The 20,322-nt window shown below is 42.3% G+C and overlaps 1 protein-coding gene across 2 annotated transcripts; it reads right to left on the reverse strand.

Moving 5' to 3' along the window:
• Window positions 1-203: 203 nt before the first annotated feature.
• On the reverse strand, window positions 204-20,075 carry poldip2 (polymerase (DNA-directed), delta interacting protein 2). 2 transcript variants are annotated; one of them, XM_072393065.1, is made up of 11 exons: window positions 19,852-20,075; window positions 13,215-13,290; window positions 12,824-12,921; window positions 12,621-12,720; window positions 11,579-11,654; window positions 11,000-11,107; window positions 3,535-3,671; window positions 3,264-3,290; window positions 3,051-3,176; window positions 2,353-2,432; window positions 204-2,185 (listed from the first exon to the last, which is right to left on the reverse strand). In XM_072393065.1, the coding sequence occupies exons 1-11, from the start codon at window positions 20,034-20,036 to the stop codon at window positions 2,071-2,073; spliced, it is 1,128 nt and encodes a 375-aa protein (XP_072249166.1). In that variant the 5' UTR covers window positions 20,037-20,075; the 3' UTR covers window positions 204-2,070. The 2 variants fall into 2 exon arrangements, with proteins under 2 accessions (XP_072249166.1, XP_072249165.1); XM_072393064.1 differs by having other exon boundaries at window positions 13,215-13,296.
• Window positions 20,076-20,322: the final 247 nt, after the last annotated feature.

Here is a 20,322-nt window from a genome sequence, read left to right on the forward strand (position 1 = left end):
GGTGTTGTGAGCAGTGAGTAGGAAAAACACCGCACTGACATCTGGTGGTGACTGTCTGAAACCAAATGTTACAACTTCCAGAGTTCGAATCTCTATATGACTCTATATAAAGACGAACTGAATAATTTCCCAGTTCTATCAAAGAGCAGGTAACATCTGGGAAACTGACAGCGACACACGGAGCAACCACAAGTAACCAGATGTGTCTTTCAAAAGATACATTTTATTTTGCTTTTGGTACAACTTTATTTACTTTATTTATTTACATCATTGTTGCTTCAAATCACTCAAAACGTTAGTTCTTTCACCTCACTTATTAAGAGAAATGTTAGGTGCATAACTCTGGTCTTGCAAAGTCAAACAGTCTCCTCAAACAGGGAGATTAGCTTTTAGCTGTCAATTTGCACGGCTCATTGCCTACAAGACGTTCACAGCCTCTAGTTGTTTTTTTTATTATCTTAAAACCAAACCACAGTGGACTTCAATGTCAAGAAGCAATTGGAGCACCACAAAAAAAGATACATGCACACCTTTGCCTCCAGGTTCTGTTACTTACAATGACCATTTGTATGGAAGTGCTGCAGCTAGGCAATAAATGTCGACATCCAGTATGTCTGCATGTAGAGTCTGTTGGCTACTTTTACACAAAAAATTAAATTGAATGAGAACAAATGTGGCTAGTTTAGGAAAATTACACACTGGGAAAATATACAGACACAGTACAGCCAATTACAACTCAATTGTTCTTATAACATATTTAATGTATATAGCACAGCTGTGTGGAAACAGGTAGTGGCCATGACTAATGCAGCCTAGACAGCTGTGATGCTGCATTTTCTTATCAGGGTCATCAAACTTTCCAACATCTCAAACTTGAAAAATTGATTGTTTTGTAATGGTCAGATATTCCAAATGTCCTGCAGTGTAGTTAATTCAAAGCAATCATCCTTAAGTATTATTATATCAATACCCAGTTATAGTAAGACAGCCAGCTCCAATCATACTCCAGTCTTCAACTGTCTGTTGATGTTAACACTCCTTATTTGTAAGCAATGTTATTTTTTCCCCACTTCTGTTATTTGTCCAACAAGACATAACTGCAGCATGCTTTCAGCATCAGGTTGTGGGAAAGTTGCTTTTCATAGATCCCGGGAATCTTTAATGCAGTGTTAGTGTCAGTTCCGGATGTGCAGCAGGACATGTGCAAAAGGTGATTCTAAACAGATAAGAATTAAAGACACCGTGTGTCACAGAACACCTCTTCTCAAAGACTCAAAGCTGGCACAGATACCACTGCTTTATATTGACATGCAGAACTACATTTTTTTCCATTCCCATTTAAAAGATGTGGATTCATTTAGACATCAAAATACCTATTTGCTACAGATTAATGATAGCCACTGTATTTCACTGTTGTGACCTTGCAAGAATTTCATGTATCCATCCTCTGTAACATGGCTCTCAGAAGTAAATTACAACTCAACTGAAATTGTGTAGTTTGATTCTTAAACACCACGAAAGAAGAAAAGGATCCAGAATAAAAGTATCCCCACACATCAAAATCACTTAGGAGCTAGGTGTTTTTCAAATGTAGGTTAGGTCATTGCTCATTGGTTGACATTGAAATCCAACAGAAGCCTTGATATGAAGCTCAGCTGGAGTTCCTCCCTCTTTTCATGAACCAAGCTCTGTAGTAAATACAAACAAGCTGGTCTTGGCAGTCGCATATCAGGACAAATCCAGCTCAGTGTGGCAGCAGTTATTCCATGTTCCACTCCACTGTAAATGTCTCTTCAAACACAAACTCATGCGAGTATGCACAGAACAGCAATTATCTCTATACTTACATCATTAAATCAGTGACATACTGCTGTGGTGCATTCTGACAAAATAAAATAAAACAAGACAGGCCAGCATTTGGATTCTCTAGATACTGCAGTATTTTCCCTTTGCTTAACCTGACTGACATTGAATGCTGAGGCAGGGTAATAGGAAAGGACAATTCTAGATAACCCTGGTAGGACAAGGATTGGAAGGGTGTCCAGTGGCCTCACAGATAGGAAGTGACAGTTAGAAAGTGTAGCCAGCAGGGGGCGCTTTGTCATCTTTGTTGCTCTCCAGGGAGAAAGGAGGAATGCGAACATCAAAGTGGGAGCCATCAGTTCTTTCAATTCGAAATGTCCCCCTGAATAAAATTAACATGAATGGGTCACTTAACATACTATTGCAAAAAGCAACAGAGCCAGAGCAATAAAAAGATTACTGAATCTAAAAGTAACATGACAAGCTATCCTAGTAAAAGCAAAATGATTTAGGATTCCTAATGCGGGATGTGTGTGACCACAGACTCACCACATATGACCACTGGGGGCTTGTAGAGACACATGGCTGCTGTACTGGAAGGCTGGTTGTTCTTTAGATAACACTGGTTCCTGTGATGGCACACAATATATTCAGTGAGGCAAATTCATACCAACACTGCTCTTCAAATATGACACTGAAGAGAGAAGATTTGATAGCGTGTCGTTTCCACCATCTTCATTGTGTTAGGGTTATGAACGAATATAGTAGATAGAAATATAGTTAATGCAGCTATATTTGAAGAACTTTTAAGAACAAAGCTGACCATTAATCTGATCATTTCAGTGGTTTTTACTGAGAAACATTAATTAAATTTTTAAAAAGGAGAGGTTAAGTTCAGAAATGTGCATTTTTCTCTGCTTTTTTTTTTTTACTTATTTTTTTTAAAAACCTATCTGAATTTAAGCTTTTCTTGCTTGTTCTTGTTTGGATTTTTAGATATCAGTAATATAGTTTATTTTGTTTTGGAGATGTGTTCGTTAATGAAAACCAGATATTTCCTGCTGTTGCTGCATCATTTTTTGTTCTAGCAGATGTAAAGTGTTTATGAAGTCATTCACTAAGTATTAAGGGGAACTTCATCAATCATGGCCTGACATGATTAAAGTATACCTGCACCCCTCACTTATTTAAATAAAATATCCCGTTAGGACACTGTGTGCGTGTGTTTGTTTTGTTTCCATGCTAACCCTGCCCACGACGCCTCGTCCTCGAACTGTCTCTAGGGTTCCTGACAGGCTGAAGATCCTCCAGTGCCTCTCTCTAAGCTGAACCACCTCATTACCCAAATTCTCCAGACGGATACAGTAACGCCACTGCAACACGACAACACACACACAAAAACATTATTATTACTTGTGGTCACTTGCATTAACTTCCTACTTTCACTGCATGTTACTTACCCAATAAACATGAGAGTTCTGGGCCTCCTGAAAACGAGAAGGAATTGCAGTTACATCAGAAGTAGACAAAAAACAGGCTGCATTTACTTAAAAAACAAACAAACATGTAACCCTGAAAAATACTGCAAGCTTGCTGCAGGTTAAGTTCTAAACAGGCAGATGCAGATACCACTAACGCAACACAGACCAGCTGTGAACTGGTGTGACTCAGACTCAGGATGTGCTGACAGAAGACACAACAGGAACTTAAAAATGACCAAGATTCACTTACCCTCATGCCCATGTAGAAGGGAATGACTGTGACTCGGATGTTTTCTGTAGTCTCCCTGTGGACGTCTGACAGCTCTAGCCAGGGGTGGTTCTTCTCCTGCCATGCCTTCAGGGTGTCCCTGGCAGTGAACGGAGGAGCTAAGGTACACAGAAGGACAATACACACCAAAAGTTACTGAAAGCACATTTTGTCCTCTCCTCTGCACTCCATTAATTGGCATGTGGGTGAAGGCTATGATGTGCAAGTGGCCCTGACAAGACACAAAATTCTCAAACATTGGCTGTTGATGACCCAAAAACCTAAAATAGTAACTGAGACGGTCAACACAAATAAGTTTAAGACAACTTTAATATTCCACAGCACCAACTACGGACAACAATACTAACACCTATAACAATAACGCTTTCATAAAATTTATTTGTGAGTGCTTGTGAACTCCTAACCCACACATTCTGCACGTAGACCCGTGGGTCCAGCAAGTTCTCAAGTTCATGTTTTCCTTTCTGTCTGACGTTCTAACATACACACCAGGAGGTCTGCAGGTGTGTCCAAGGCTGCTGTCAAAAATCTGCACTACTGTTCAACAGAGCAGTTTATAATGACAGTTGTATAAACAGACATATGTTATGGGAAGAGAAGGAATATATCTAAATAAAATGGGGTTCGGTTTGTGTTGTTAAAACAAGGATTTCTTTGCAGGGTGGCTCTTATGAGTGGTCTGAAAACACTCTGCCCATTGAAACCCTACTACAAAGATATGAATCACAACATCTGTTGATGTTTCTGAGTTGGTAAAAAGCTGACTTGGTGACAGCTTTGATGTGGCTGCTGAAAGTCAGATCTGAGTCTATCAACACTCCAAGGTTACGAACTAGGTCAGTGATTGTAAGGGCCCGAGTCTCAAGATATTTACCAATGCTGACCCTCTTCTCTTTGCTACCAAACATAATGATCCCAGTTTTGTCTTCATTTAATTGTAGAAAATTCTCTCTCATCCAGGTGTTCATTTCCTCCAGACACTGACACAGTAAGTCTGCTGGGCTGCAGTTGTCTGGTCACAGAGACACATAAAGTTGTGTATCGTCTGCATAACTGTGATAATTGATGTTAAAGTTCTGCAATATCTGACCCAAAGGGAGCATATACAAGTTAAACAGAAGAGGTCCAAGAACTGACCCCTGGGGGACTCCACAAGTCATGGCCACTCACTCAGATTCATAGCTGCCAATTGTAACAAAATAACTCCAGCCTTCTAAATGGGCCCTGAACCAGTTAAGGACCACTCCAGAAAGTCCAACCCAGTTTTGCAACTTTTGCTGAGTTCCAACAGAACCAGGACTGAAACCAAACACTTTGACCAGAGCTGTTTCAGTGCCGTGATGACGTCGGAAGCCTGATATAAAGTTACAGAGACTTCCACTTTCATTCAGAAATTCATTGAGCTGGTTAAATACAACTTTCTCAATAATCTTGGATATAAAAGAGAGGTTAGAGACAGGTCTGTAGTTATTCATCATGGAGGCATCTACAGTTCTTTTCTTTAGGAGTGGCTTAATGGCAGCTGTCTTTAGTGACTTGAGAAAAATGCCCGATGCCAGTGAGCTGTTAACTATTTGTAGGAGATCACTTTCTACTGAGGTACAAACAGTTTTTAAAAAGTCGGATGGTATTATGTCCAGAGTGCAATTTGTTGATTTCCGATGCCGAACTGTTTCCTCTAGGATTTTTTTTTTAAATCAACAATATTAAATTGTGACATAACATCAGAGTTAGTTCTAGGTTTTAGAGACATATTAGTTTTCTTGTTTGTCTGTGTATCATGAATGTTTTGTCTAATTATTTTGATTTTTTGTTTGGCTAAAAAAAAGTTGGCAAATTCATTGCATTTCTCACTAGGGAGGCTGTCTGGGTTTAACTGTTTCGGAGGATTTCTGAGTTTTTCAACCATAGCAAACAGAGTTTGAGAATTGTTGGCATTCTTATTAATCAGTTCAGATAAATGCAGCTCTCTGGCCTTTCACAGCTCATTGTTATAACTATGCAGGCTTTGTTTGTACAGTTCATAGTGAACCTGAAGCTTTGTTTTCCTCCATTTACGTTCAGCTTTACATTTTGTTTTCCAGTTTTTGACCGTTGTGGTGTTTCTCCATGGTGTTTTCTGTTTGCTCAAGGTGCTCTTGGATTCTTATTGGTGCAACAGCTTCCATTACATTCAAAATTCCTAAGTTGAAATGGTCCAGCAGTCTGTCAACCAACTGTACGCTCATTGTAGGTGACATAGCTATGGCCTCCCTAAACTGAGCACTTGTTTTCTCATTAGTGTATCTCTTCTTAACTGAGAAACTGATCGCCGATCGCGAGTTTTCTAAATATCTTCTGATGGACGCCGACTTTCGCCAAACTCTTCTCGGTGAGTAGATAAACGTATTTCATGCCAGAAATAAGGTCTAGGTTTAAAAATACCGGAGTTCCCCTTTAATCTTATCTTAATCTTATCCATGTGAATGTTAAAATCCCCAGTCAAGGTAAAATGGTTGAAATCAGTCGAAATAAAAGACAATAATTCAGAAAATTCATCAATAAAACTGGCACAGTATCCTGGAGATCTGAAAATGATTAAGAACAGAATTTTAGGAACACCCTTTAAAATAAAACTAAGATTTTCAAAAGAAGTAAAATCACCAAATGAGATCTCTTTACACTGGAATGCATTGTTAAATAAGGCAGCTTCTCCCCCACCTTTCCTCCCATTTTGGCATTTACAAAAGAATAGAATAGAATTCAACTTTATTGTCATTGCACATGTCACAAGTACAAAGCAACAAAATGCAGTTTGCATCCATCCAGAAGTGCTTTAGCAAAACATAAATATATACAATACAAATGTACAGTAAAGTTGTTGTGAATATGCTAAAACTGTAAGTAAAAGTATATTCAAGCTATGAATGTACAGACTATGAACAGGTTATAAATATGGAGGGGTATAAACAGACTATTAAAAAAAAAAAGAAAGGAAATAAGTATGGGAGAGTATTTATGAACAGGAGTAGATTATCTATACAGTATATACAGTAGTCCATGTGTTATTGGTGTGTATGGAGATACAGTTCATCATTGTTATTCAGATGTCAGGAGGCAGAGTTCAGGAGTGTGACAGCTTTGGGAAAGAAGCTGCTCCGGTACCTGGTTGTCTTAGTTCGGAGACTCCTGTAGCACCTCCCAGAGGGCAGGAGGGTGTAGAGTCTGTGTGCTGGGTGATTGGAGTCTTTGATGATTTTCCCAGCCCGTTTCAGACACCGCTTCCTGTAGATGTCCTCTATGGCAGGAAGTGGTGCTCCGGTGATGCGCTGGGCGGCTTTCACCACCCTCTGCAGCGCCTTCCGGTCCGAGGCAGAGCAGCTCTCGTACCAGACTGTGATGCAGTTGGTCAAGATGCTCTCAATGGTACAGCAGCTGTTTATGGTTATGGTAGATGAGCAGTGGTTATCCAGCCGAACATGTTGGGGTCTGCTGGTCAGGAAGTCCAGTAACCAGTTGCACACAAGGGAACTGATGCCCAAGTCTGTGAGTTTTGTGATGAGTTTTGGGTGTTGAATGCTGAACTGAAGTCTATGAACAGCATCCTGGCAGAGGTGTTTTTATTGTCAAAGTGTGTGAGGACAGAGTACAGCGCTATGGAGACTGCACCCTCTGTGCTCCTGTTCCGGCGGTATGCAAATTGGTGGGAGTCCAGGATTTGAGGTGTGCTAGGACCAGCCGCTCGAAGCACTTTGCGATAATGGGGGTGTGGCCTACCGGGCGGTAGTCATTGAGTCTTGATGGGTTGGAGTTTTTGGGTATCGGGACGATGGAGGTGATTTTGAAGCAGGTCGGTACCACAGCACGGGCCAGGGAATATGTCCGTCAGCACTCTTGCCAGCTCCCCAGGACACGCTCTGACAACACGTCCAGGGATGCCATCAGGACCCACAGCCTTTTGGACTTTAATCCTGCTCAACGCTGCTCCTACATCGGTAGGGGGAGAGAGTCAGTGGCTGGTGGTCTGGAGATACATCTGCCTTGGTTGCAGTTGTTGTGTTCCCTCTCGCAAAACGAGCATAGAAGTTGTTGAGCTCATTGAGGAAGGAGACAGAGGAGACGGGGGAGGGGTTGATGGTCCTGTAATCTGTAATCTTGCCTCGCTGCTGTCCTTCACCCATATCTGTACAGTCATGTTTGGGTTTGCTGTCCCAACACCATGACGTAAGTGTGCACCAAGTAATCTGCATACAATTCGATTTGGATGCACGCCATTAGGTCTGAAACACTCCTTACAGTTCCAAAAGATATTGAAGTTATCAATGAACTTAATCCCATAGGCAATGCATGCATTTGATAATCATGTGTTCAGGCCAAGAAGTCTGCTGAAAAGTTCAATTCCTTTACCCACAGTAGGAATGGGGCCTGAGTCTTGTTGTTTGTTTGTTTTTTGTAGAGGTCCTCCGGGGTGGGGTGGGGCGGGATGGGTACCTTCTGCGGGTACAGTAGCTCCCGGAATATGGTCGTTGCAGGCCCCGAGCCTGGTGGACATCAGCCCCTCCTGCCCTGGGTTGGCTCCCAGGTAGCGGGGATGCCTATTGCAGCCAGTCCCTGGCTGCCCTCTCCGGGGGAGAGTAGCTCCCCCGGTGTATATCCCCATACCCCTCTCCCTTCTGGCTCCTGTACACAGCACACACTCACACATGAAGGGTTTTGGGGGCGTGTGTGTTCGGTGGGGTGTAGTGGATGGGGCCACGTAGGTGGTCCCCTTTGGTTGCACTCTGCAGTTCCCCGCCCGTTTTAATTACACCTTAGACATTACTACTTATCAAACACACTCACACACACACACACATTAGGTCTTGGGGGGTGGTTACACTGAGTGGCATCTGGTGGGCGGGGCTCTTTGGGTATGTAGGCTGCCCAGAGGGCCGTGCTCCCAGTTCTACAAGTTTGGCTGCCCCTCAATTTTAATCGCTCACTATTAGAAAATATTGAAGAGCCAGAAGGGTGAGGGGAGGGGTCTTCTTCCCACACCCCTGCTTCCTGGTTGCTGCTCGGGGCGGGAGGGGCCAAGAGGATTAATTAATTGTTCTGCTGGTTCGGGTCTGTGGTGGCTGGGGTGCTGCTGGCCCCCTGGTGTGCCCGCTGCGCTACACCCCAGCGGAGTTGAGGGAGGGAGGACGTGTGGATGTATGGGACGTGAAAGTGTGTGTGGTGATGATTGGGCCTGGATCTGGGACTTGCTGTCGCCTGGCCTGCCTGTGCTTCTCCCGATGGGGGGGCGGCGTTGCCTCTCCCCACTGCTTGCGACTTCACCCACCTGTGGGCACGTCTTGACTCCCAGGGCACTTGGCCAGGGGCGCTGGGGCAGGCGCTGACCCACTGTGTGGCTGTCTGGGGCGCTTGGCCCTCCTGGGTATTGCGTGGGGCCTCTGCCGGGGGGTTTGGGGGCGCTCGGGCTCCCGGGGCCCGGGTTCAGTGCACGGCCCATGTCTGGGCGGCTGGGGCCTGGCGGGGACGGTGGGCTGTTGCCCCTGGCTCCCGGAGGGCCTCTGCCCTATGCTTATGGGGGCTCTGTCCGGGGGCTTCCTCTGCAGTCCTCTGGGTGGATGCGTGGTTGCCCCTGCGGTGGGCTTCCTGGGTTCTGTGCTCTGTAGGGGCTGCTGGGGGCCTGGGTCTTGTGGCCTTCTCTGCCTGCTTCTGATTGCTGGGGGGGGGGGGGGGGCTGTGGATTGTGGCTCTGTACACTTATACACTCATAACTAAGCACAGTTACCATGTAGGTCCTGTGCCATGGGTGTTGCATGTTCTCACACACATTTATTAGTCCAGTAGCATGGTCGCTAAGCAGTTCATGTATTATCATGTCGTCTCAGGTCATCTATATTCACAGCTGTGTTGTATGCGATTACCGCTTCTTGTGCTTGTTTTTGTTTGGTTGTGTGTTTGTTTTTTCTCTGCTTGTCTGCTTTCAGGTGCTCCTGGTGGCGCTAAGGCTGGATTCCCCATGGATTGTTGTCTGTTTTGTTTTTTACAGGTGTAGCAGCTGGTTGTCTGGTTTTTGTTTCTATTTTTGTTCTGTTTCCCCTTCTTTCCTCTTCTTCTTTCCTTGTCCCCCGGTCCGGTTCAGTTCTATTACATGTCATATATTGTAAATAGAAATAAATAAATGGGAAAAAAAAAAAAAAAAAGGAATGGGGCCTGAAATGGAGACAGTGTGCTCCCCTAGTGTCTCTCCAACAGCAGTCTTTCTTCAGGATCTGAGAGCCAGTCTTCCTTCTCAGAATATCAAAAGACCCCGTGTGGTTAATGATCCTCATGCCATCTGGATGTGTAGACAGAATGGTCAGCAAGATATCCATCAGTTCCAACTGATGTATCAGAAAAAGTTATATTTTCTGTCTTTGCCATTCTGACATACTGTGTTACAGAGTCGCCAATTAGAATGATATCTGTCGATTGCTTCTGTCGTCCTTGGTTGTGGTATTTGGGCTTCTCCTAATGTTCTGGTTACCCCTTGGCTGAGTTGTGGGGCCATTTCTCTTGTTTTTATTCATTTTTGTATTACATTCATCATCCCACATTGTATTTGGAATCAACGGATCGTATCTATTATGCAATGGTACTTCAGGTGGTGGAGTGAGTGCTGGACGTTTAAGTTTCGTGCTGGGTTTACCTCTGCGACGGACAACATGACACCAGGTCCTGGCTGGGGTTGATCGTTTTGGTTTGGCACCAAAACTGTTCCAGTAAGAGATATCAGTCGGACCAGCCGGTTTGGGAACTACACCAGATATTCCAGTGTCATTTGGACACACCCATGGAAGTGTGTCGGCCAGGTCTGCAAGTGTGAGGCTCCACCACACCAGCTGTTATCCCATGTAGAAAAGTCTGAGTTAATCCTTTGGCACATGAAGGCTCCACAGCCTGCACAGGAGCCATCATAGAATCAATAAATTCCTCACTCGTGCACATTTCTTGCAGCATTTCAATCCTCTTCTTGAGCTGTTTTATCCTCACAGAGAGTCGCTCACACTCTATGCAGCTCACTGATAATGCAGGGTTAGGAGACATTGTTCTGTCCGATTCTCTTTGCAAACAGGAGGGCTAATACCATTTACAAATGTACACTTAAAAGAAAAAGAATAAAATGATATCCAAGACTAGTGGAAAGAAGTAGAATGATTTAAAAGCAAATAAAGCAGTAAGCAGCAGGCGGAAGCAGAGACGCATCTGCACTCTTCAGAAGCATTTTCAACAGAACAACTGGTCAAAATGTTTACAGCACCTTTACAATCTGCCCCAACACCCAGTCTAAATGGACTGGATCAGATCTGCCTGATTTGAAGTAACTGACGCACTTCCATTCTTATTACTTATCATATCTCTGTGCACTGTAAAGGGTTTGTGTGAAATATTGTGCTGACTCAAGAATGGTATTTACATTTTGTCGGGTTGTACAAGAGGAAGCGCTCAAACAGTTCATGCTGGATTGGGACCTGCTCTGCAGAGTTATAGGGCAGGATGTCTTCATGGCTCACATAGTCCAGTCCTGAAGTAATGGGGGAAACAAAGACACAGGGTCACGTGGAAGAGAGATAGAAAAAATAACAAAATAGGAAGTTAAATGTTCATGAACTCTAAACTGCTCACATTCTCTGTCTAGAGGTCAGACTTTTAATGGAGATGAAAGACAGCTGCTGTGACATGTCCATCCGTTTGTGAACTAACCTTTTAAAGCCTCAAGTTTGTCATTTGACTGGAGCCGTGTTGGTTTTTAAAGCCAGAAGTGATATAAAAAAGGGAGACATCCTGACTGAAGTCCATAAGAAAACACAAATAAATCCTAAATACAATGAGTTGAGTGAAAATATGGATACAAAGCTGAACAGTACCATCAATTCAGACTTCTACTTTTCTATTTAGAAGTGATGTCACATTAGAAATATCAAGAAAATGTCAGTGTTTGAGATTCTTCAGTAAAGAAAGAGCATCCTGGCCATTTTCATTCACAGCTGCATACCTGGGATGGCATACAGAGCTCTGCTGTCATCATGGTTGGCCAGAAATGTCACTGCCTCGGTCTGAGACCTCTGAGACTGTCAAAGACAAAACCAACTCAGTCACATGGGGGCTTACATGACGATGGGAAATAGGGGGACTCAGGCATACAAATTAAATTAATTATTGCATTAGTCCAAACAAATCTGAACTTCTAAAATGCTGCAAATATGTTTGTTTCACTGAAATCTAATTAAATTTAGCGTCTTAAAACTGGACTAAAAAATACCCAGATAATTATTATTAAAAGTGCAGCCTCAGCTGACAAAGTCATCATTAAGGTAACTTAAAGACAGTGTCTGTGCAGTGATTTCAGCTGTACTCACATGTACCGTGATCTCCCACAGAGGAGATTAGAAGCAGTAGGATGTCTTGAACATTTCCTCACACAGACTAGGGCCGCACCGATACCATTATTGGTACCGATACCATTGTGCATGTACTTGTACTAAGTATTCATTACAGTGTTCTGATACTACAGAACCGATAACAGTGTGACAGGAGCTTAATTTTCCTGCAATGTGTTTCTGAAAGTTAAAATGTTAAAACAATATGTTGTACTAAGAGTAGTTTTATATTACTAAAATGCATAAAGTGCAGTTGTATTTGAGTTGAATATGCCTAAAGAAAATGAAAATGTGTTTAACTGTAAGAACTGTAATGGCCTTGATTAGTACTCATATCGGTACTCCGTATCGGCAAGTACTAAAGGGTAAGTACTTGTACTTGGTTTAAAAAAAGACAACCAGGAGGCATCCTAACCAGATGCCCAAATCACCTAAGCTGACTCCTTTCGATGCGGAGGAGCAACGGCTCTACTCCGAGTTCCCTCTGGATGGCCGAGCTCCTCACCCTAAGGCGGAGCCCAGCCCCCCTCTGAAGGAAACCCATTTTAGACATTTGAATCGGCGATCTGGTTCTTTACTATTTAATAAAGACATTTTGTGACGTTTTGGATTTAAATTACACATTTAGGTGTCCCTGAATCTGAAAACATAACTTACTATGTGAGGACAGTCTCTTGTGTCAATGAGGACTTGGTAGTAGGTGTGAGTCTTCCCCTTCACTTCTTTGGAGCCGTGGGCTCCTGGGGGCTCAGGTTTGCTGAAGATGAAGATCACAGATTCAGTTTGTCTAAACCATCCCACTAAACCCCCAAAACAGGAGGATGACCTTTAGGTATAGTCCTCTGGAAATGAAGGGTTACCTGTCAGACATGGGTGGGGTGATGTCTCGGTCATAGAGGCGGGCGTGCCAAGGAAACAAGACTATGCCTCTGTAGCCAAACACACTGTGGAGAAACAGCTAAAGGGAGGACAAAAACAGGGAGGAAATGGATAAATCCCATTGAGATTATATATGAAGGATATTTAATACAGCAACAGTTTGATGGGATTACAGTCACTTGGCCAAGTGTGTGCTACAATAACAATACTAAGTAACAGATTTACCACAACTGCAAAACAGCTTATATAGAGCAAACAATTTATGTTAGAGTAATGTTCAAATATAAAACTAGTCTAAGTTGTATGTAAAAAGGAGAAAGACAGAGGGAAGCTGAGCTAAACCAACCTCTAAGCTTCTGAAAAAGGCCTTACCTGTCCTGTTTCATATTTGCCGTGCTGCTTCACAGATTCAAACACTCCAACAGTCTCCAAAATCTTCCCTTCGGGCCTGTTACTGCCAAATACAGGCAAGACCATTATACACTGGACCACATAAGTGTTTGCCTATTGTGCAATAGATGGGGACAGTCATCAAAACCTCATGATCAACATCTCTACTTGTCAGGGGTCAAAAATATCACTGGGCCTCATCTCCATATCTTTGCCATCATTATCATAACAACAAACACATTCAGTGTTCTTAACCACTGACAACAACAGCTGGTCACTTCAAATAAATAACACTCGTACTTGTGTGCAACCCCCAAAGCTAATCTTCACAACAAAGATGAAGGGGGGGGGGGGGGGGGGGGTATTAATGAGGTGGATATATAGACAGGGGGATTTAATATTGCACAGTAAGTTGGATTCAGGTTATTTTTGCGAGTTTATTGCACAAGAGTAATCGCAAGATAACCTGATTTTACAAAAGTGGTTACAAAATCAGAGTGTTTAGATTCCACCGGAATAGATCTATTTAAGGTCAGAAAAGTTCTCGTACAAAACTGCACCAAAATATTAATTGAGACTTTGGCTGTAAATTATCTGAACAGTCCAAAAAATACCATTTAGAAATGCTGGACAAAGGGTTAAAGCAGCTACTGTTAACCATGTTAGGAGGTCAGTTAGATTTATGGCTGAATTTTTAATTAATTTATTAATTTTTTGCTTGAAATGGTGATTTTGAATGATCTGCCCAACTCTTAATCCCATCTGCAGTCCTATTTAGAAGTAAATGTAAATGTACTTTATTTATACAGCCCTTTATAACAATCCATTTTGGTGTACCAAAGTGCTTTAAAGTAGATAATAAATAAAGAATAGAATAAGTGAAAAAGAAACATTAAAAACAATAATATCAATAAAACAAAATCGAATAAGATAAGATAAAAATGTCATCATACTACTGGGTATTAAAAGTTATCCTAAATAAGTAGGTTTTTAGCCTAGATTTAAAGAGGCCCAGGTCAGGAATAAGACGCATCTTGGAGGGGAGCTTATTCCAGAGCCTGGGGGCAGCAACGGAAAAGGCTCGGTCACCCCAGTGTTTGTATTTTGACCTGGGTACTTCCAGCAAAAGTTGATTTGTTGACCTAAGAGCTCTACCAGGATTACGGACAGTTAGAAGCTCAGATAAATACGATGGGGCGAGGCAGTTAAGAGCTTTAAAACAAACAAAAGTTTAAAATCAATTCTATAAAGGACAGGAAGCCAATGAAGGGAGTTAAGAACAGGAGTGATATGCATACGTCTGTTAGTGTTGGTTAAAAGACGGGCGGCAGCATTTTTCACAAGTTGAAGGCGACTAAGAGAAGTCTGGGAGACGCCGACATAAAGTGCACTGCAGTAATCTAACCTTGAACTTTTTAGGGCATTGATGGCTTTCTCAAGGTCGTGACGGCTTAAAAACATTTTCATTTTGGCCAGGAGACGCAACTGGAAAAAACTAGTCCTGACAACACTGTAAATTAACAAACCTCAGATGACTGTCAAAGGTCACACCCAGATTTCTGACGGTTGAACTGAGCTTTGAAGACAATATGCCAAAGTCAGCCGTCACAGTATCCCCAAACACAATACATTCAGTTTTATCATCATTTAAATGAAGAAGATTTTGGGCCAACCACTGCTTAATATCAGCAATACAATCAAACAAAGAACATTGTGCACTGTTACAATTTGGCTTCTCTGGAAGATAGATTTGTAAATCATCTGCACAACAGTGAAAAGAAAGGTTGTGACTGGCTATAATTGACCCAAGTGATAACATGTATAATGAGAAGAGGATAGGGCCAAGAATAGATGCTTGTGGGACTCCACAGGAGAGAGGAGCAATGGAAGAGGACAGGTCACCAACCATAATGGAGAAAGTTCTACTGGATAAATACGACATAAACCACTTCAATGCAGTGCTGTGGGTGCCAACATAATTACTTAGAGGACTGCATGGTCCATCGTATCAAAGGCTGCTGTGAGATCAAGCAGCACTGAAGCAACAGGGCACTTGGCATCCACAGACAGAGCAATATCATTGTGAACCTTTAACAGTGCAGACTCGGTGCTGTGACCTTAATCCAGATTGGAACTTCTCAAGAACAGAGTTATCCTCAAGAAAGAACTGTAATTGTATAAAAAACTTTTTCTAAAATCTTAGAATGAATGGGAAGATTGGAAACAGGTCTAAAATTTTATAACACAGAGGGAAACCAGCTCAAACTGATCAAACACAGAATGAGGTGGGGCAACGGGCAGATCCTTATTTGTACTCAAAATAACAAGTGTCTTTTCTGACAGAGTCAACTTTGTCAACAAAATAAAGAAGAAAATTCTCACAAGTGGCTATTGATACATCAGTCACAGCAGAAGTGCATGGGTTAACAACCGCGTTAATTGTATCGAATAACACCTTAGGACAATGACTGCTGCTAGAAATAATATTAGAGAGGTACTGAGATTTTGCTTCACGTACGGCTCTCTGATAATCAGTGAGACAGTCAAATAATATTTCCAGAGACACATGCAGTTTGTCCTTCTTCAACCTGTGTTCCGCCTGCCTGCAACGTTTCCTTATAGCGCGGGTGTTGTCATTCAACCAGGGGTCTGTTCTTGGCTTGGCAATAGAGTCCAGAATTCCGGTACAGGTGGAGTGAAAGGTGGAGAGAAAATGATCAGGACAGAGAGGGGAAGCCAAGCCATTCAAGGAAAAAAAAACAGTCATTGAAAGCAGCAGTAAATTAATTGGCCCTGGAGGGAGTGATGATACGCCACTGATGGGATGGAGCAAGAGATTTGCTCACTGGTTGGGGGGCTATCCATTTAAAAATAATAGGGAGATGATCTGAGATTGCAGTCTGAAAGGTCTTTCAGGGAAACCGAGAAGAAGACACAACAAGGTCCAATGTGTGCCCCAGATGGTGCATTGGTTTTTCCACGGATAAACAAATGTTCAGCCTTAGAGTCAGGCAGAAACTCAGAGAACTCATGAATAAATACCTTATTATATTTCGGAGGGCAATAGACAACTGCACACAACACAGGACTTGCGAACTCCACCGCAAACAATTTCAGTTCAAACAAGGAGTATAGTGGGAAGAAGCCAACATTTAAACTTTGTCAATGAACACAGCAGCAAGTCCCCCTCCTTGCCCCGACACTCTTGGGGAGAACAGCTGGGTGGAAGAAGCTCAGAGAATGCACCGTTATCATTTGGTTTCAGCCAGGTTTCAGTCAACTGGAGGAAATCCAAGGAATACAAAGTAAAAAAGTAATTTAGGATAAAAATCTAATTTGCAACTGATCTGGTGTTGATGAGAGCCATGTGAACCAAATGCCAATCCGTCTGTTGGGAGGCCCGGTTAACTGACGGAGATTCTCCAGTGTGCAGATCCCATCTGCGGATCCTCAAGGGTTGGCGACAGGGAGGTGGGTACCCGGCCTCCGGTACGGCCGGCAGCAACCATTGGTAGGAGTAATCCACGCAGCCTCGGATGTCGTATCCGGAGTAATCACTGGAGAGACCAAACAGCATTTGGCGAGCGTTGTACATGGAGGACGAAGCCAATTCAGCTTTCAGCCGGCACATAACTCTACCTCTCTTTCCTTGTCTTCTGCTACGTCTGTTGCGTGGTAATTAACAAGGTAGGCGCCATAGGTGAGAGGGTACAGACGCCAGAACAGGTGGAGGTGGTCTTGCCCGATCGCCAAAGTCCTGGATCAGCAATTTGTCCACAAAAATCGCAGATCCCCAAGAGCCTCAGGCGATCATACACCAGTACAGATGACTCACCACGAGATAAAAGCGATAAAAACAGGACAATACACAGAAAAGGTAGCAGAGATAAACGGCCAGCCACAAACAACGGCGCCATCTTCGTTCCAGAAGTAATCCTGTTCTTTAACGTGCACTCTGATTGTGTGTGTTAACATGGGTCGGAACACTAGCTCTTTCTCCATATGTGCATGTATGCATAAACGCAAAAAGAAATCAAAGAATCAAGATTAATTTATAATTTGGGCTGATAGAAGTAGAATATGTCCCCAAAAACCCTGTTTAGCTGCAGGCTGAGGCTCACTTATTTTTAAATACAGTGTTTTTTTTCTGAGCCTGTGTTATTAAGTTTTAAGCTCTCCTCAAAGACAACATTTATTTTTGGTGTATTTAGAATAATTCAACTACTTATTTTTACTTGGCATCAAAACTTACCAATGTTCCAAATATCCTACATGTAGTTTAATAGCATAGATTGTGTTTTGTGGATTTTGTTTTGACGTGTAAAAATACACATTTTAGAGCTGTAATTGCAATACCTCGAATGCTTTTGCTTAAAGTTCTCATCACTGTTAGAATCAACCAGCCTGAGCCCAATGCCAGATTTTCTGAGGATTTTTTAGAGCCCGAGTACATTTACAGCTTATTTATCTATGTCAACAATTTGGCAGATAGCTGTTGTCAACGTTCTTCAAGGCTGAAATATGCCTGTGTTCTACTTTATTCTCTTTACTAATAATTAATTCCCAACCCTATTATTCAGTGAGGTCTGGTTGATATGTTTAAACAGCTTTATTTGGTTACCATTAGGGCTGTAATCAACCAAAAAAATTCTTGGTCGACTGAAACCCTGAAATTTCGACTAAAAATCGACTAATCGGGAGGCGGGGGGCAAACTCGAGTCTGACAGCTCTGACAGCGTTTTGCATCACGTGCATCTACGCAATATAATAGCCCATGACTGTCGATAACACACTGATATCAGCACAAGAAGGCAGTTAAACACAAAAGGCAATTCAGGGAAAATCATCTTTATTAAACATCCAAAATCAAGACATGGGCAAACAAAATAAAGCTGTGCATTACTGCATTACATTTGGATGATAGAGGCTTAACATCCAGTGTGGTCTGGTTGTATCTAAGTGATGCTTCTGTTGTTGCGGGCGAGTGCGCCTGCAGTTATAAAATGAATAAACGATTATTAGAGTAAAATGTCTGCCAAATGCATAAATGCCACACAACTCATTTTGTTAAATATCTGTCTCCACCCGTGTCGACTAAGGCCAGAAATCTATTGGGTTTTTGATCACCGTTTCAGGTAAGCAACTTGCTCTGTCAAAGGCATAATTACTTACATACTTGCCAGTGTACTTTGCCTGTTACTGAATGATTTCACTAGGGGACACACCAGATAACCTATGCCAGACAAAAAACCCACACCATTGGTACCATCTCAGATCCATTTCTCAAACATTTTTCTTTGTGCACACGTGTTTTCAAAATGGTACTGATCTCTTGCCAGCTACTTCCACGCTTAGCAGTGGCAAAGATACATCATAAAGATACAAATAATCGCAGAGTTTCTCTATGAGCTTGTCTTGAAAACTCCCCGTCAGTATTACCACTGTTGGCCTTTACAACCATACACTGCCTCTGTCACCTACAAATTGTAGTGCAAAAAGGCATAGCATTTATTTCTAAGGATGTGTACAAACTACACAGAACAAACACAGGACATGCAAGGGCATAAGAATAATCACGCATACCTGTAATTAAAAGCAAGTTTATTCCTGGCTTAAGATACAGGAGGAGGTGGAGTATGACGCATGTGCAAAGTGGAAATTGGGAGAAGGGGTCATGGTATCGTGCATGTTGGGGTAAGCCTTTTCATACATGGATTTTCTACAATTGTAATGGAGGGCATGCGTGTGGACACTGAACTTTTTGCAGTTCACACAGCCAGTTCCCAATTCTTGCTACTCCATAAGAAGGAGACATAATTTGCCATGCTTCATTTACTGTAAATAAAATATTGAAATTATTTGCAGCACAATGCCCTAACTCCGTGCACTCTACTCAGGAATCACTAAAAAAGAACACCTCTCACAGGTATCAGTGGTTTACATAAGAGAAATGTTGCAATAAGAGGATTGGTAAAATATTCAGCAGTGCAACATCAGTTTACGAATGAGGAATTATGGGCAAGGCGAGTTTAACTTTTGTTTTAGAGCACAAAAACTGCGCCTTTAATCAAAGTCTTTCCGGACAACGTTAAACATCGTAACTGCTATGTTAATATAAGTGACTCAGTCCCACAACGTCAAATGTTAGATAATCTGTTCCGCTCATTTCTGAGACCATTAAGAACATTTGCAGTTCGTCATAAAACAAACAAACAAAAAAACATTTCAGCTTTAAAATGAGCAATTTTGTGTTATATACTTATCATTTCCACCAGATAAAATAAGAGTGCGTACTTCTAACATGTTATCTGACGTGACGATTTCACTAAGCAGGATGGGGGCAGCCAGAACAGACATTGGGAAAGTTGTTTCTCAACCCACGCTGGCTAGTGAGCTTACAAGGTAATAAGAAACGTAGGACAAATTATATTTTTATGCAACAGTCTGCTAACAAAACATACCAAGCTTATTATGCAGGTGCCGTCTTAATCCACCTGTTCACACAACAGAAGTGTCCACAGTCTTACCTTGTGGAGCCATCTTGGCCTTAACGTTTACTTAGCTAAAGACTTTAGCCATATTAGCTTCGACAGAGGAGGACACTGAATACGTCTCTTACCGTGACGACATGAACCTCATTTGCTGAACACCACCAAGCACCCCACAGGTTCGGCATTGTAACCGTGGTTTGTACGCCTCAAAGCCGCTGCTGGTGTCAGCGACACTCAGTACTCTGTGAGTGTGTTTCCTGTTATATTTACTGACACTGCTCAGCAAGCCCCGACGTAATGCACAGGCCGCCATTTTTCCTACATTCACTGCTCTCACGTTCTCACACACGCATGTACAGCTGGGCACTGATGTTGCTTTCAGGAAACGTTGGTGAGGTAGTAACAACGACAATCAGTTGCTGAACAGCGTCTAATTTAGTTTCCCACATGCATTTTTGGCATCTCAAACACACATGAATACTGATACGGTTACATACGTCTTTATTTCCCGATACCAAGGATAGCTATTTGTACAAAAGATATTGCATTGGAGCGATTTCTTAACTTGGTAACGTCATGAAAAGCTTAAAGGCAAAGGA

Source organism: Leuresthes tenuis, unplaced genomic scaffold, assembly GCF_036924035.1.
Source record: "Leuresthes tenuis unplaced genomic scaffold, fLeuTen1.0.hap1 SCAF_9, whole genome shotgun sequence".
Classification (NCBI taxonomy): domain Eukaryota; kingdom Metazoa; phylum Chordata; class Actinopteri; order Atheriniformes; family Atherinopsidae; genus Leuresthes; species Leuresthes tenuis.

Excerpts from the sequence above, each read along its gene's own strand:
- poldip2 (XM_072393064.1), bottom strand. The coding sequence starts at position 20,036 with ATGGCGGCCTGTGCATTACGTCGGGGCTTGCTGAGCAGTGTCAGTAAA. Across the intron at positions 12,721-12,823 it reads ACCCCACCCATGTCTGACAG|CAAACCTGAGCCCCCAGGAG; the intron begins GTAACCCTTCAT and ends CTTCATCTTCAG. Across the intron at positions 2,186-2,352 it reads GCCCCCAGTGGTCATATGTG|GGGGACATTTCGAATTGAAA; the intron begins GTGAGTCTGTGG and ends AATTTTATTCAG.